This window comes from Aristolochia californica, unplaced genomic scaffold (genome assembly GCF_029961685.1).
Source record: "Aristolochia californica isolate CCGP_79_NKW_82.1479 unplaced genomic scaffold, dmAriCali1.0.hap1 SCAF_4, whole genome shotgun sequence".
In the NCBI taxonomy this organism is placed as follows: domain Eukaryota; kingdom Viridiplantae; phylum Streptophyta; class Magnoliopsida; order Piperales; family Aristolochiaceae; genus Aristolochia; species Aristolochia californica.
Window position 1 is genome coordinate 1088828 of NW_027182103.1, and position 11946 is coordinate 1100773.

Below are 11946 nucleotides of genomic sequence, written 5' to 3' on the forward strand. Positions count from 1 at the left end.
TCTTTTTTATTTTAATATTAGATAGTAAAATTAATGAAAAAAATTAGTGTTTATATTTTATAATTATTTATGAAATAAATTTTATCCAAATAGACAAATTAAGTATAACTTGGATATAAATATATATTATCAATTTTTTTAAAAATAATAATTTATAGTATACATACAAATTCTATAGCTAATTTTTTTCATTGTTTTCTACAGCGGCACGGCACAGACATAAAAAAAATTAGATTAAAATTTTCCAATAAAAAATAATAAAAATAATAATAATTTGCATATCGTTTTATTTTCTATGGCGGCACGAACAGTTCCAAAGTGTTTTAACGGATAAAAAGAGATCAAAATTTCTAAGTCGAGAAAAAGACTTCATTATAAGTTATAATGAGATAATTAAATAAATTATTGATAATCACTCATCACTTCAAAGTAAATTCATCAATATTCAAAACCATATTATTGTTTCTTTAGATAAGTTTTGTTTGTGATTATCGATTATATAGTTAGTAAATGGCAAGAGGGAGATAATAAGTTGTTGGCATCCTCTTTGTTTTAAATTCCATCTAAAATAAATAAATTTTAATAAATTTAATTCACCATTATATAAAATTCCATCATAAAAGGTGGATTTTTATTTTATCTGTACAATATGTCAGTGAAATTATTATTTTACAGATTTTATTTGCATATATTGTACAAAAAATATTTTTTATAGCGAAAGTTGATAATCTTATAACGAAGATTCATTTTCTCTTTCCAAAAGTGGTTTGTTTTTAAATTTTCTATAGTGTTTTTCATAATTTTACGTAATACGTAGGCTATCCATCGTCAGAAACTCGAAAATCCAGAGTCACCGATCGCACGACGCCAGATTTTCCTTTTTAGGGGGATAGAATGGCAAGATCAACCAACCCCATTGGTGTACAGCCACGGTATATACACGAGGAAGAGAGCGATTACAATTCTCTGTCGTTTTTCAGTCGCAAATTACGAGAACAAACTCCCTGTATTCGGGGGCGGGGGCCATAGAAGGTCCGACGGCACCTTACAGATTCAAACCAATAGCAAGCTTCTTCTTATTCCTTTGCTCTGCGTGCCTTTTCTGCAGAGAGCGGAAACTGGGTCAAGACAATCGTATTCTCTGGATTAGTGTAAGTCGATCCCGCTAGAATCTTTTCTTATTAGATTAATCTTAAATAAACATTTGATATTCATGATATTTAAATCGTCGAATCTACGTGCTTTTATGGTTCATTCTGTGTGAACTCAGAAATGAGAGGTCGAAGGTTCACCACATTATTGGGATATTTTACGAGTTTTATTTGAAGCCCATCAATGAGAGAACGTAGTTTGTGGGGCAGATAGTTCAATGCGAAATGAGTTTGTATATTGCCAAAATTTGGTAACTTTCTAACGAAGGAGTAACTTTTGGTGGCAACGAAAAACCTCTTCTTTTAGATATACTCGATCCCCTTAATAAACGTTGTAGAGTTGCTTGTTTTTCTCTTCGTCATCCTAATTTCTTTTATCTGTATCATTGTGAAAAAAAATTCCACGGTTCGTTGTTCATAGTGATAAACATCTTATGTGGCTAAATGCAATTTACATGTTATCCTTGTAATTTGTTTCCTGAGAGGTAGTGCAAGAGTTTTTAGCTGCTACCAACCTGTTACAATTACTCTCAGCAACCGTAGGCATTGGAACTCCAAGGGAGCAACTCTGAACTAAATCTTGTCACCTTCTTGTTACTTACCATTGCGCCAAAAGACCGGTCTGTTAGCGAAGGCGCAACATGCATATTAAAGACAAGTCATTCCAACACTCCCCCGCACGGGGAACACCCGTGTACAAATGCAAATGCACAATCCCACCTATACGGGGACGGCCAAAGACAAAGTCCCACCTATGCGGGGACGAAACAAAGACAAAGTCCCACCTATGCGGGGACGAAACAAACGGGGGGAGCGGGACTCGAACTCGAGACCACCTGCTCTGATACCATGTTACTTACCATTGCGCCAAAAGACCGGTCTGTTAGCGAAGGTGTAGCATGTATATTAAAGACAAGTCATTCCAACACTTTTATATGTCTGTAGTGTTATCTATTGAATGTTATTTGATGCTGGCCAACAAGCTGTTTACCTTTTTCATTTGGTGTTTGTTTTTCCCGTTGAAACACATAGACTCAATTGTCACTATGAGTGCTGGGGTTTCTCAAATACTTCTTGGGCGTAGAAGTTCTACAATCAAAATATGGTAGAGTTATTGTTGACCGTAGGTTGACTCCCATGTTGCTTTTGATGATAACAAAACATAATTGAACTAACAACTCGAAAATGTAAGTATTTAAGATACTTCACCTTCAAGAGTAAATGTATCTCAAGGTCTAAAGTTTAAAGCCAAACTCAAGACTTCAAGCACAAAATTAGTGGGGTCAACTTCTCTTGATATGTGGAATTTGATCTTTGCCGGAAGCTCACCATGGAAATAGGAGCATCCAGCTACAACAAGAGTATAGAACAACGTGGGTGCCCTGAAATGCTACCCAAGCCAAGGTTTGGGCTCCTTTGAGTGGTTTGATGATTGGTTATTCTCTCATTTCTGTTGACAGTCGTCAAAGATGACTCCAAAAATGTTATTCTGTGAGCTCATTGGAAATAGAGATGGCAGTGGGCCAGGTTTCATGGGGAAGCTGCCCTGCCTCACAAAACATGGGGACTGGGTGACCTCAAATCCTTATTGCTGGTTTGGGACTGCAGAAACCTGTCCCTGCGTAAATATGCTATATCATATATATATAATCAATATACCTTTTAAACCTTTTTTAATGTTCAAAAGGGTAATGAGTTCAAGATTTAGTCACTTGTTTAAAAACATGAGACACTTTTTTAATGAGCATGCCATTTTTTTAATGCGCAAGAAAGCGGTTGGAAAATCAACCCCATTTTGGGATGGAGCGGGGCTGGAGGCAGACGGATTGTGGGGTAGAGACAGGGTTGAAAAATCAGCCTTGTCATGGGGCGGGGTGGGGACGGAGTTAGGTTTTCTAATTTATTTATTTATTTTATGGGTGGGCCCTTAGCTCATCGGCCGTGTAGAGGTTTCTAGAGGACCATTATTTAAAGTTATCTCATAATTTCTTCATTCATTGACAACTTCCTCTCAAAAAGGCCGGTTAGGATATTAGAAGATTTCTCTGTACATCTTTGCACTGAGTGATTTAATTTCTGATCCCAGTATCTGAGAAGAAATGCATTTTCTCCTATGTTGATCACCAAACTCGTAGTGTGAGTTGTAAATATATCTCACCAGTAGCATTGCCATGGAGCATTGATCTGCGAATTACAGTGTCAATTCATATGTTGTGTTAATCACCATTTTCTCATCATTTCCCATCAGATGCTCCAGAGTTGGCTCCATGTTCAACTTGAGACCTTTTGTTTTGTGAGGGGAACTATTATTTACAGGAGGCAAGTTATGAACTGTCAAGTGTCATCTTGGTGCTGCCAAATAAAAGAAGAAAGAAAAAGATGAAATTTATTACAAGGAGGAGAAACTTAGAGAATACAATCTTCTAGGTAACATGAACTTTGAAAAATAAGGGTAATTAGGTAGATGATAAAATCCTTAAGCTGGCTCCCCTGTATTTGGCTCTTGTTGTTACCTAAAATGTGATTATAGTAGAACCCGAATAAGGCCATTTAATTATCCCATCATTTTGATTCTGAATTTTTTCTTATTTGAAAATGATTCTGAATAAAACACCTTCAATGGATTTCTGATGCTTTACCATAACTTGTTGTCCACGATGCTTGAAGTAACTTTGCTTATGTTTTTTCTGCAATTGGGTTTAACTGGTTGAAGAGTCATTGATGTTTAAATGGTCACATTATAGATGAAGAATGCAAAATCCCTGTTTTATTTCAGCTATTTGGGATGTTTGTCATATTTTTGCATGTCAATTGGGATAAACATAATGTTTACCTGACATTTCCTTTTCTTTGCTGCCTCAAATACGCCTGCAGGTAGCTTGCTGCAGTGCATGACCTCTTGAGGGACTTATTTTGTCTCATGGGCTCCACAACAAGCTACATTAGTTTAAATGGGAAGAAGCCTCTTTTCTCTTTCGGGGTTATAACCGATGTGCAATATGCTGATATTCCTGATGGGCGTTCCTTCCTTGGTGTTCCTCGATATTACAGACACAGCTTTCAGGTCCTACGAAGAGCAGTCAACAACTGGAACGATCATGGGAAGCTGAAATTCTGTGTTAATTTTGGTGACATTATTGATGGGTTTTGTCCGAAATCAGAATCTCGATCAGCTATACAAAAAGTCATCACTGAATTCAACAATTTCCACAGGCCTATTTACCACATGCTAGGCAATCACTGTCTTTACAACCTTCCTCGTGAAACTTTGTTGGAAGTGCTGAAGTTGCCTTCACTCTATGGCCGAGCTTATTATGATTTTACTCCCTCACCAGAGTACAGATTTGTAGTACTTGATGCTTATGACATTAGTGCTATTGGTTGGCCTGAGGATCACCCCAATGCATTAGAGGCAATGCAAATTTTACAAACCAAGAACCCGAACAATGACAAGAACAGTCCTGTAGGGCTAGTGGAACTTGAAAGAAGGTACCTTATGTTCAATGGAGCTGTTGGGAAGGAACAGTTGCTGTGGCTTGAGGGTATCCTGCAAGATGCAAGTATGTGCAACCAGAAGGTTATTGTGTGTTGTCATCTACCTTTGCATCCAAAATCTGCTTCCCCTGAAGCACTATTATGGAACTATGATGAAGTAATGGAGTTAATACACAGATACAATTGTGTGAAGGCTTGTTTTGCTGGCCATGATCATAAAGGTGGCTACTCCATTGATACGCATGGGATTCATCATCGGGTGCTTGAAGCAGCTCTTGAATGTCCTCCAGGGACAGATGCATTCGGGCATGTGGATGTCTACCATGATCGAATTTTTCTTTCAGGCGTCAATCGGATGGCTAGTACTGAAATGTTGTTTACTTCATGAGAGACCTATCTGCAAGTAAATTCTCCCTTTTCTTGCTCAAATGATGTAGATAAAGTTGTATATTAGCATGATTAAAATCATTCAATTACATGGACTTGTAATTTGGAATTGAATTTTCAGTTACTTGAAAGTGTCAACACCCTAGTTTACTTCTTCTTTCACAGTTTGTTCACTTTGAACACTCATGACAAGTATTCTTTTATGGCATTGAGGATCCACCCTGCATTTTTTGAGTTTGGTCCAATCTGCATGATAGTCTTTTGTTAGATTGTTGATGTTCCTATGAGTTATGAAGAATCAACTTCCGCAGAGATGATTTCATGTTTATGTGCTCCATTGTCTTGAACCTATGATCAATTCCAGAAAAAAAAATATCATAAGTTATACTCATTAGAGTTTGGTAAAAATGAAAACTTATATTATAATTAACAAAGCAGAATATTAGGTAGTTTTCAGATACTGTTGTACCATTAGAACCTAAGTACAAGCATGGCCTCCATGTTAATATACCTTAATGAGTTACTTATCTGAACATTTTATTTATTTGAATTTTAGAATGGAAAATAAAATTATGAGACCTTCCCTCCCTCAATTTTCATGGAAGATGAGGGGAAAGGAGAAGTGCCCTCCCCTTTTGTTTTCATACAAACCTGGGGAGGTAGAGGTATCCCCTTTCCTTTGTGGGTTTTGTAGAAACAGGAGGGAGGAGATAGCAACCTTTCTCCACTGCCCTAAAAATAAAAAAATAAAATCCTGCAATGATCATTGGCAAATTGCTTGACACTTTTGATCCTGTTCTAGCATAATGAAACTTAGGTGACCCACTTCCATAATACCCACAATAAAACACTTTATTTGCATTGAAACATCAACTTTTGATGATAAGAAAAATAGTAGTAAAAATAAGAAAATTGTCAAAAACAAAGTTTTATTCAAATATTAAATTTTGCATATCTTAGTAAGAATATAGTTTATATATCTAAAATATGTTTACTTGGTGTATTTAAGCCACATTTTGTTGCTAACATGTTTTTGAGCCTTAATGTCCATAATGCACCACATGGCATCACATTATCATATGTTCATGTTTGTAATGTTTTCTTTTGACTATAACATATGTTAAGGCCATGGACAATTTTATTATAATGGTCAATTATTATCATCTCCCTCGTTTCAAAATTCTTCTCATTTCTCTTTATTTTTAATTTATAAAATATTCCAAAAATTTTTATTTAAGTTTCATTAGTTTATAAATTCTGGGACCCATAGTGACCCATTTGATGAGTTGATTGTCACATTAGAGTGGTAAAAATAAGAAAATTATAAAAAACTAAGTTTTATTCAAATAATACCACAATAAATTTATTTATGTGGTAGAATCAACATTTGATGGAATGATAGTTATATTAGATTGCTAAAAAAATAATTATTAAATATTTATTATTTAATTAATTAAAATTACATATTATAATCAAATTATAGCATATATTAGTGCTATCAAACCCAAACCAGAACATCCGATTGAATCGGGTCTAATTGAACTTGGAGCCTTGTCTCACCTCGAACAGGTTACTCGAGTCCCGCCATCTTTCGTCTGCTCGTAGGCCACCTGATCGCCGGCGGCGTTTAGAGCGTACGCACGGACGCAGTAGGTTACCGTCGGCACGTCTCTCTCCAGCACCCACACGAAGCTCTCTTGCTTCAGATTGTAAGGCCTCGTCAGGATTGTAAATGGTCAGGTCTTGTCCTTGCCGAAGTCGTCGTTGGTCTTCCTCCATGCCCAGTCCTTCTGGCTAATGGGGGCATAGCAGAGCTTCATCTTCACCTTCTCATAGTTCCTGTCCACTCCCAGCGGGAGAGTCCCGGTCGACGCCCATGTCACCTTCATCGAGCCCCCCCTGCTTTCAGCAATGACCCAGTTTGAAAAAACATTCAACACAATCAAACTACTACTCGATTTGATACAAACTCAATCTGGGTCTCTGAATGGATAGTTCTATTATCACAAAATCTGAGAGTTGAAAGCAGCCATGGTTTTTGGGTTGATTACCTGCGCCTAGTTTGTTGAGTGAAATTTAACAATGGATAGCCTCAAAGCTTCTGATTTATTAAATCCAGATACTGAAACAGATCATCACAATGGACATACACATACCCACAAACAGAGTACACAAACAACGTATTAAACATAAACAAAACTTGAAGGGAAAAAACCTCCTTTAGCTGAGGCGCTCCTTGACTTCCTGCTCGGGGACGGTGACTGTCAGCACACCGTTCTTTGTGGTTGTCTTCCCTTGAACCACCTTCGCTTCCTTCGGCAGTCGAAGTCGTCTCAAAAACTCGCCATGACTTCTCTTCACGCAGAGCCTCTTGACGCAGTTCTCCTCTTCGATGCCCTGGTGCCCTACCTTTCTTTTCTCCTCTTTGCTTCTCTTCAGAGATTTCACCCCCTTTCTGTTTCTATTTTCACAACACACTACTTCTACACCCTTCTAAAATTAAAATTTCCCTTTCACATTTCATTAAGAAGCTACCATAGTTTGGACTTTTATTTACCTTGGGCTCAAATAGGTTGGGCTTCTTAGTGGGCTGGAGTTGATTTTCAACACTCCCCCTCAACACCAGCTCTCAATAGTTGCACTGCGCCGAGCTGACAGCGAAGCATTTCGAACCTGCCTGTACTCAAACTCTTTGTGAACAAGTCCACAACTTGATCATCCGTCTTGATCTGTCTCATCTCAATTTCTTCTTGTAAAACCTTTTCTCTGATAAAATGATAGTGCACTTCAACATGGTTAGTTCTTGCATGAAAGACCGGATTCTCTGCCTAACAAATTACCAACTGATTGTCACAATACGAAGGAACTGCATAATCTACTGGTTGACGTAGATTATTCATCAGTTGTATCAACCATGTACTCTCTTGAGCTACCAGTGTTGTTGCTCGATACTCAGCTTCAGTGGTTGACAATGATACCGTAGGCTGTCTCTTGCTACACCAAGAAATTGTTCTAGACCCAAGCTTAAACATATACCCAGTTGTTGACCTTCTGGTGTCATGATCTCTTGCATAATCAGCATCACTGTAGCCAACTAGCTTGCAATCTTCACCTTTCTTGTACAAAAGGCCATAGTCAATTGTACTCTTCACATATCTCAGAATTCGACGAACTGCTTCCAAATGAGGCTTCTTTGGATCTTGCATGTACCGACTCATCACACCAATTGCATAAGAGATGTCAGGTCAAGTCAAGGTTAAGTAGATCATACTACCTACATTGTCGATGCATCGTCGCATCTTCCAAATCTTTTCCTTCATGTGCACACATTTTGGTATTTGGTTCCATCGACGTCAAAATCAGCTTGCATTCAAGCATTTTGAAGTTCTTCAACAAATCTTTGGCATATTTTTGTTAACAGAGAAATATTCCTTCTTGTGTGCGATCAACCTCTAGACCAAGAAAGTGCTTGAGCTGACCAAGTTCCTTCATCTGGAAACGAACTGATAAATTCTTCTTCGTCTGAATAATTTCTGCCTCATTATCCCCAGTTAGAGTCTGTAGGTGTTACTGAATAACCACTTTGCGTTAAAAATTCAGCAATCTTACCATACCACGCTCTGAGTACTTGTTTCAATCCGTAGAGTGCTTTCCGTAACTTGCAAACTTGTTTAGGATGATCTTGGCTCTGAAAACCCATCAGTTGAATCATGTAGATCTCCCGATCTAACTCTCCATGAAGAAAAACATTCTTCACATCCATCTGCCACAAGTTCCAGTCTTTGTTGGCTGCCAGTGCAAGTAGGACACGGTTGTAAGTTTTGCCACTGAACTAAATGTTTCATCATAGTCTAACCCGTACTGTTGAGAGAAACCACGAGCTACCAATCGTGCATTGTACCTCTCGATTGACCCATCTGGACGACGCTTGATCTTGTAGACCTACTTGCACGATATGGGTTTCACATCTTTTGGCTTTGGCACTAGATCCCAAGTCTGATTTTGCTCAAGTGCATCGATCTCTTCATTCATAGTTGTCCTCCACTCAGAGCTCTGCGATGCTTCTTCGAAGGTCTCAGGTTCTATCATATTTTCTTTTTTAGCAATGGCTGCATTGGCGTATTTGGGATTTGGCCTTCGTGTTCTTGTTGACCTTCAGAGTTGAAATTGTGGAGTGGTTTCTTCAATTTAACTAGGCCCACCTTCTTCGTTTGGTTGTTGATACACGCCAGTTTGCCAAGGGCTCTGAGTCACTTCTTGCTCGACATCATCATCATTTGGATCTCCTGATTCACCTGAACTTGATTGGAGTTGAACAGTATGCTCCCCCATCTTCTGTTGTAGCTTGTCTTCAAATTCTATTGAGTCTGACAAAACTTCCTTCTCTGAGGACCACCAAGAAGATGCTTCATCGAATACTACATCTCGTGAAGTGTAGCATCTTCCATTCATTGGGTCACAACATTTTCACCCTTTTCTCTGGCTGCCGTACCCCACAAAGATATATCTAATAGTTTTTTTTGTCAAACTTGCTCCATAGATGATCAGGAACAAAAGCCAAATACTCGAAAGTAACTAACTGTAGGCTTCATGTTCCACAGTTTATCAAAGGGTGTAACAAATCCTAACCTTGATTGAGGAAGTTTGTTGATCACAAAGGCTGCAGTCCTCATTGCTACAACCCAAAACCTTCCAGGTACATTTTTTTCATGTAGCATGCTCCGACAAACCTCTGCAAGATGCCGGTTCTTTCTCTTTGCTACACCATTCTGTTGTGGCGTGTTGGCGCATGTGCACTGATGACGTATGCGACATTCCCTTAAATAGTGGGAGAAATTGTTTGAGCTGTATTCGCCTCCATTGTCTGTGCACAAGCAACGGATTTTCTTTCCTCCTCCCTCAGCTGACTCTCTGAACTCTTTAAACCTTGAGAATGTGTCAGATTTTTCCTTCATAAAGAAGACCCACATATACCTTGAGAAGTCATCAATGAATGTCACCATGTACCGCATACCACTAATTGATGGTTGCTTAACAGGCCTGAATACATCAGAGTGAACTAGCTCTAACGGTTCCTTTGTTTTAAACTTTGACTCTTCGTACGGTAATTGGTGTGCTTTAACATATTGGCATCCTGCACAGACCGTGTCTGTTCGAACATCTACTTGAGGAAGCCCCTTAAACATCAACTTTTTCACCATCACACTTAGCTTGGAATAACTAACATGACCTAACTGCATGTGCCATAGATCTGCTGTCTCATTTTTCCTGGTCTTGTCTACATACGCAAACTTTGCTGACATTACGTAGACTGACTCCAATCGTCGCCCCTCCTTTGTCGGTGTTTCTGAAATTCTGAGATCACGATACACCTTCACATCTCGGGGACTGAACAGAACATAGTGGCCTGATGATGTCAACTGTGCCACAGATAACAATTTTTTCTTCATTCCTGGGACATGATAAACATCTTGAAGTGGCACCTAGTTTGGATTATACCGAGGTGTAACTATAGTCTTATCGATGTGAGTTATCGGTAACCTTAAGTTGTCGGTTGTGACCACCACACGGCCTCCCTTATACTCAGACAGGTTTTGTAACTTCTGTTTATCACCCGTCATATAATTTGAGCAGCCTGAATCTACGATCCAGTCATTCTTGTAGTCAATTTGTTCAAGTGTTGTTACAGTGAGAGCTAATTCTTCTTCCCCCATAAACAAATAGCGTTTCAACATCCCAACCCTCTTCACTGTCCTCCTGAGAACTGTGAGTGGCAGTATTACCTTCAAAAAACTTTTTCCTGGACCAACAATCTTTCGCCGTGTGGCCCATCTTCCTGCAATTGTAACACTTGCCATCGAACCTTCTAGTAGTTTCACGATTCTTCGAAGCTCCCCCTAGATGAGAGCTTCCCTCTTCTGGGTGATTTTTCACCTTGTCACCATCCCTTTTAGATGCACTGCCAGTGTATTGCTTGAAAGTACCTCTGCTCTTGCTGGTGTAGAGTGCTTCTTCCTTACCCTTCAGCGAGGCTTCTCCCATTTGTTTAGTTAAAGCTTCTTGACTAGCAAGCAAATTTTCAAACTCAAGAAGTGATGGTTGAGTCGGCCATCCCTGTACAGTGGCAACGAACCCTCGATATTCGGGTCTCACACCACGGATAATTATTCTGTTTATCCTGGTTTCCCCAATAGGAGCTGTCACGGATAATTATTCTCTTCATCCTAGTTTCCCAAATAGGAGCTGTTGGGTCTAATTCTGAAATTTCCCGGCATGTCGACTTCATCTTGTGAAAATACTAAGCAATAGTCATGTCGCGTTGCGCCATTGATAGCAACTCGTTTTCGAGCAGTTGCAATCTTATATCATTCTTCATTGAGAACAGTGTAGCAAGAGTGTCCCATGTTTCCTTCAGTGTTTTTGCATCACGGATGTGCTCCAACATTTCTTCTTCAACTGTGGTCTTTAAAACAAACATTGTTTTGCCTGCTTTAAGTTTCCATTTTCGCAAGATGCCATTGGCATCTTCTGCTGCCGGTTGTGTAACTTCACTGCCACCAACAACCTCCCACAGGTCTTGACCTTGTAGGTAGGACTCAATACATATTGACCACGTGTTGTAGTTTTTGTTGTTGAGTTTCTTGATTCTTCCAACCACTTGAAGGTCACCCATCATGCTGGCAGAACTTCGACTATACTGAACAAGTTTGACCAACAACCTTCCAGAGTACCTTACTGCTCGCACCTTAAGATAGCTTCAGCAAAAAAAACAACTGTCCCTGACCGTCCCGCTCTGATACCAATTGTTGAGTGAAATTTAACAATGCATAACCTCAAAGCTTCTGATTTATTAAATCCAGATACTAAAACAGATCATCACAGTGGACAAACACATACCCACAAACAGAGTACA

General features: G+C 39.0%; 1 protein-coding gene across 1 annotated transcript; it reads left to right on the top strand.

The window, feature by feature from the left end:
- The first annotated feature begins 902 nt into the window (after positions 1–902).
- Positions 903–5169, top strand: LOC137963911 (manganese-dependent ADP-ribose/CDP-alcohol diphosphatase). Its single transcript, XM_068811145.1, has 2 exons — positions 903–1151; positions 4026–5169. The coding sequence occupies exon 2, from the start codon at positions 4072–4074 to the stop codon at positions 5032–5034; it is 963 nt and encodes a 320-aa protein (XP_068667246.1). The 5' UTR covers positions 903–1151; positions 4026–4071; the 3' UTR covers positions 5035–5169.
- Positions 5170–11946: the final 6777 nt, after the last annotated feature.

Bases quoted from the DNA above. Each gene is read 5' to 3' on its own strand.
- LOC137963911 (XM_068811145.1), top strand. From the start codon at position 4,072: ATGGGCTCCACAACAAGCTACATTAGTTTAAATGGGAAGAAGCCTCTT.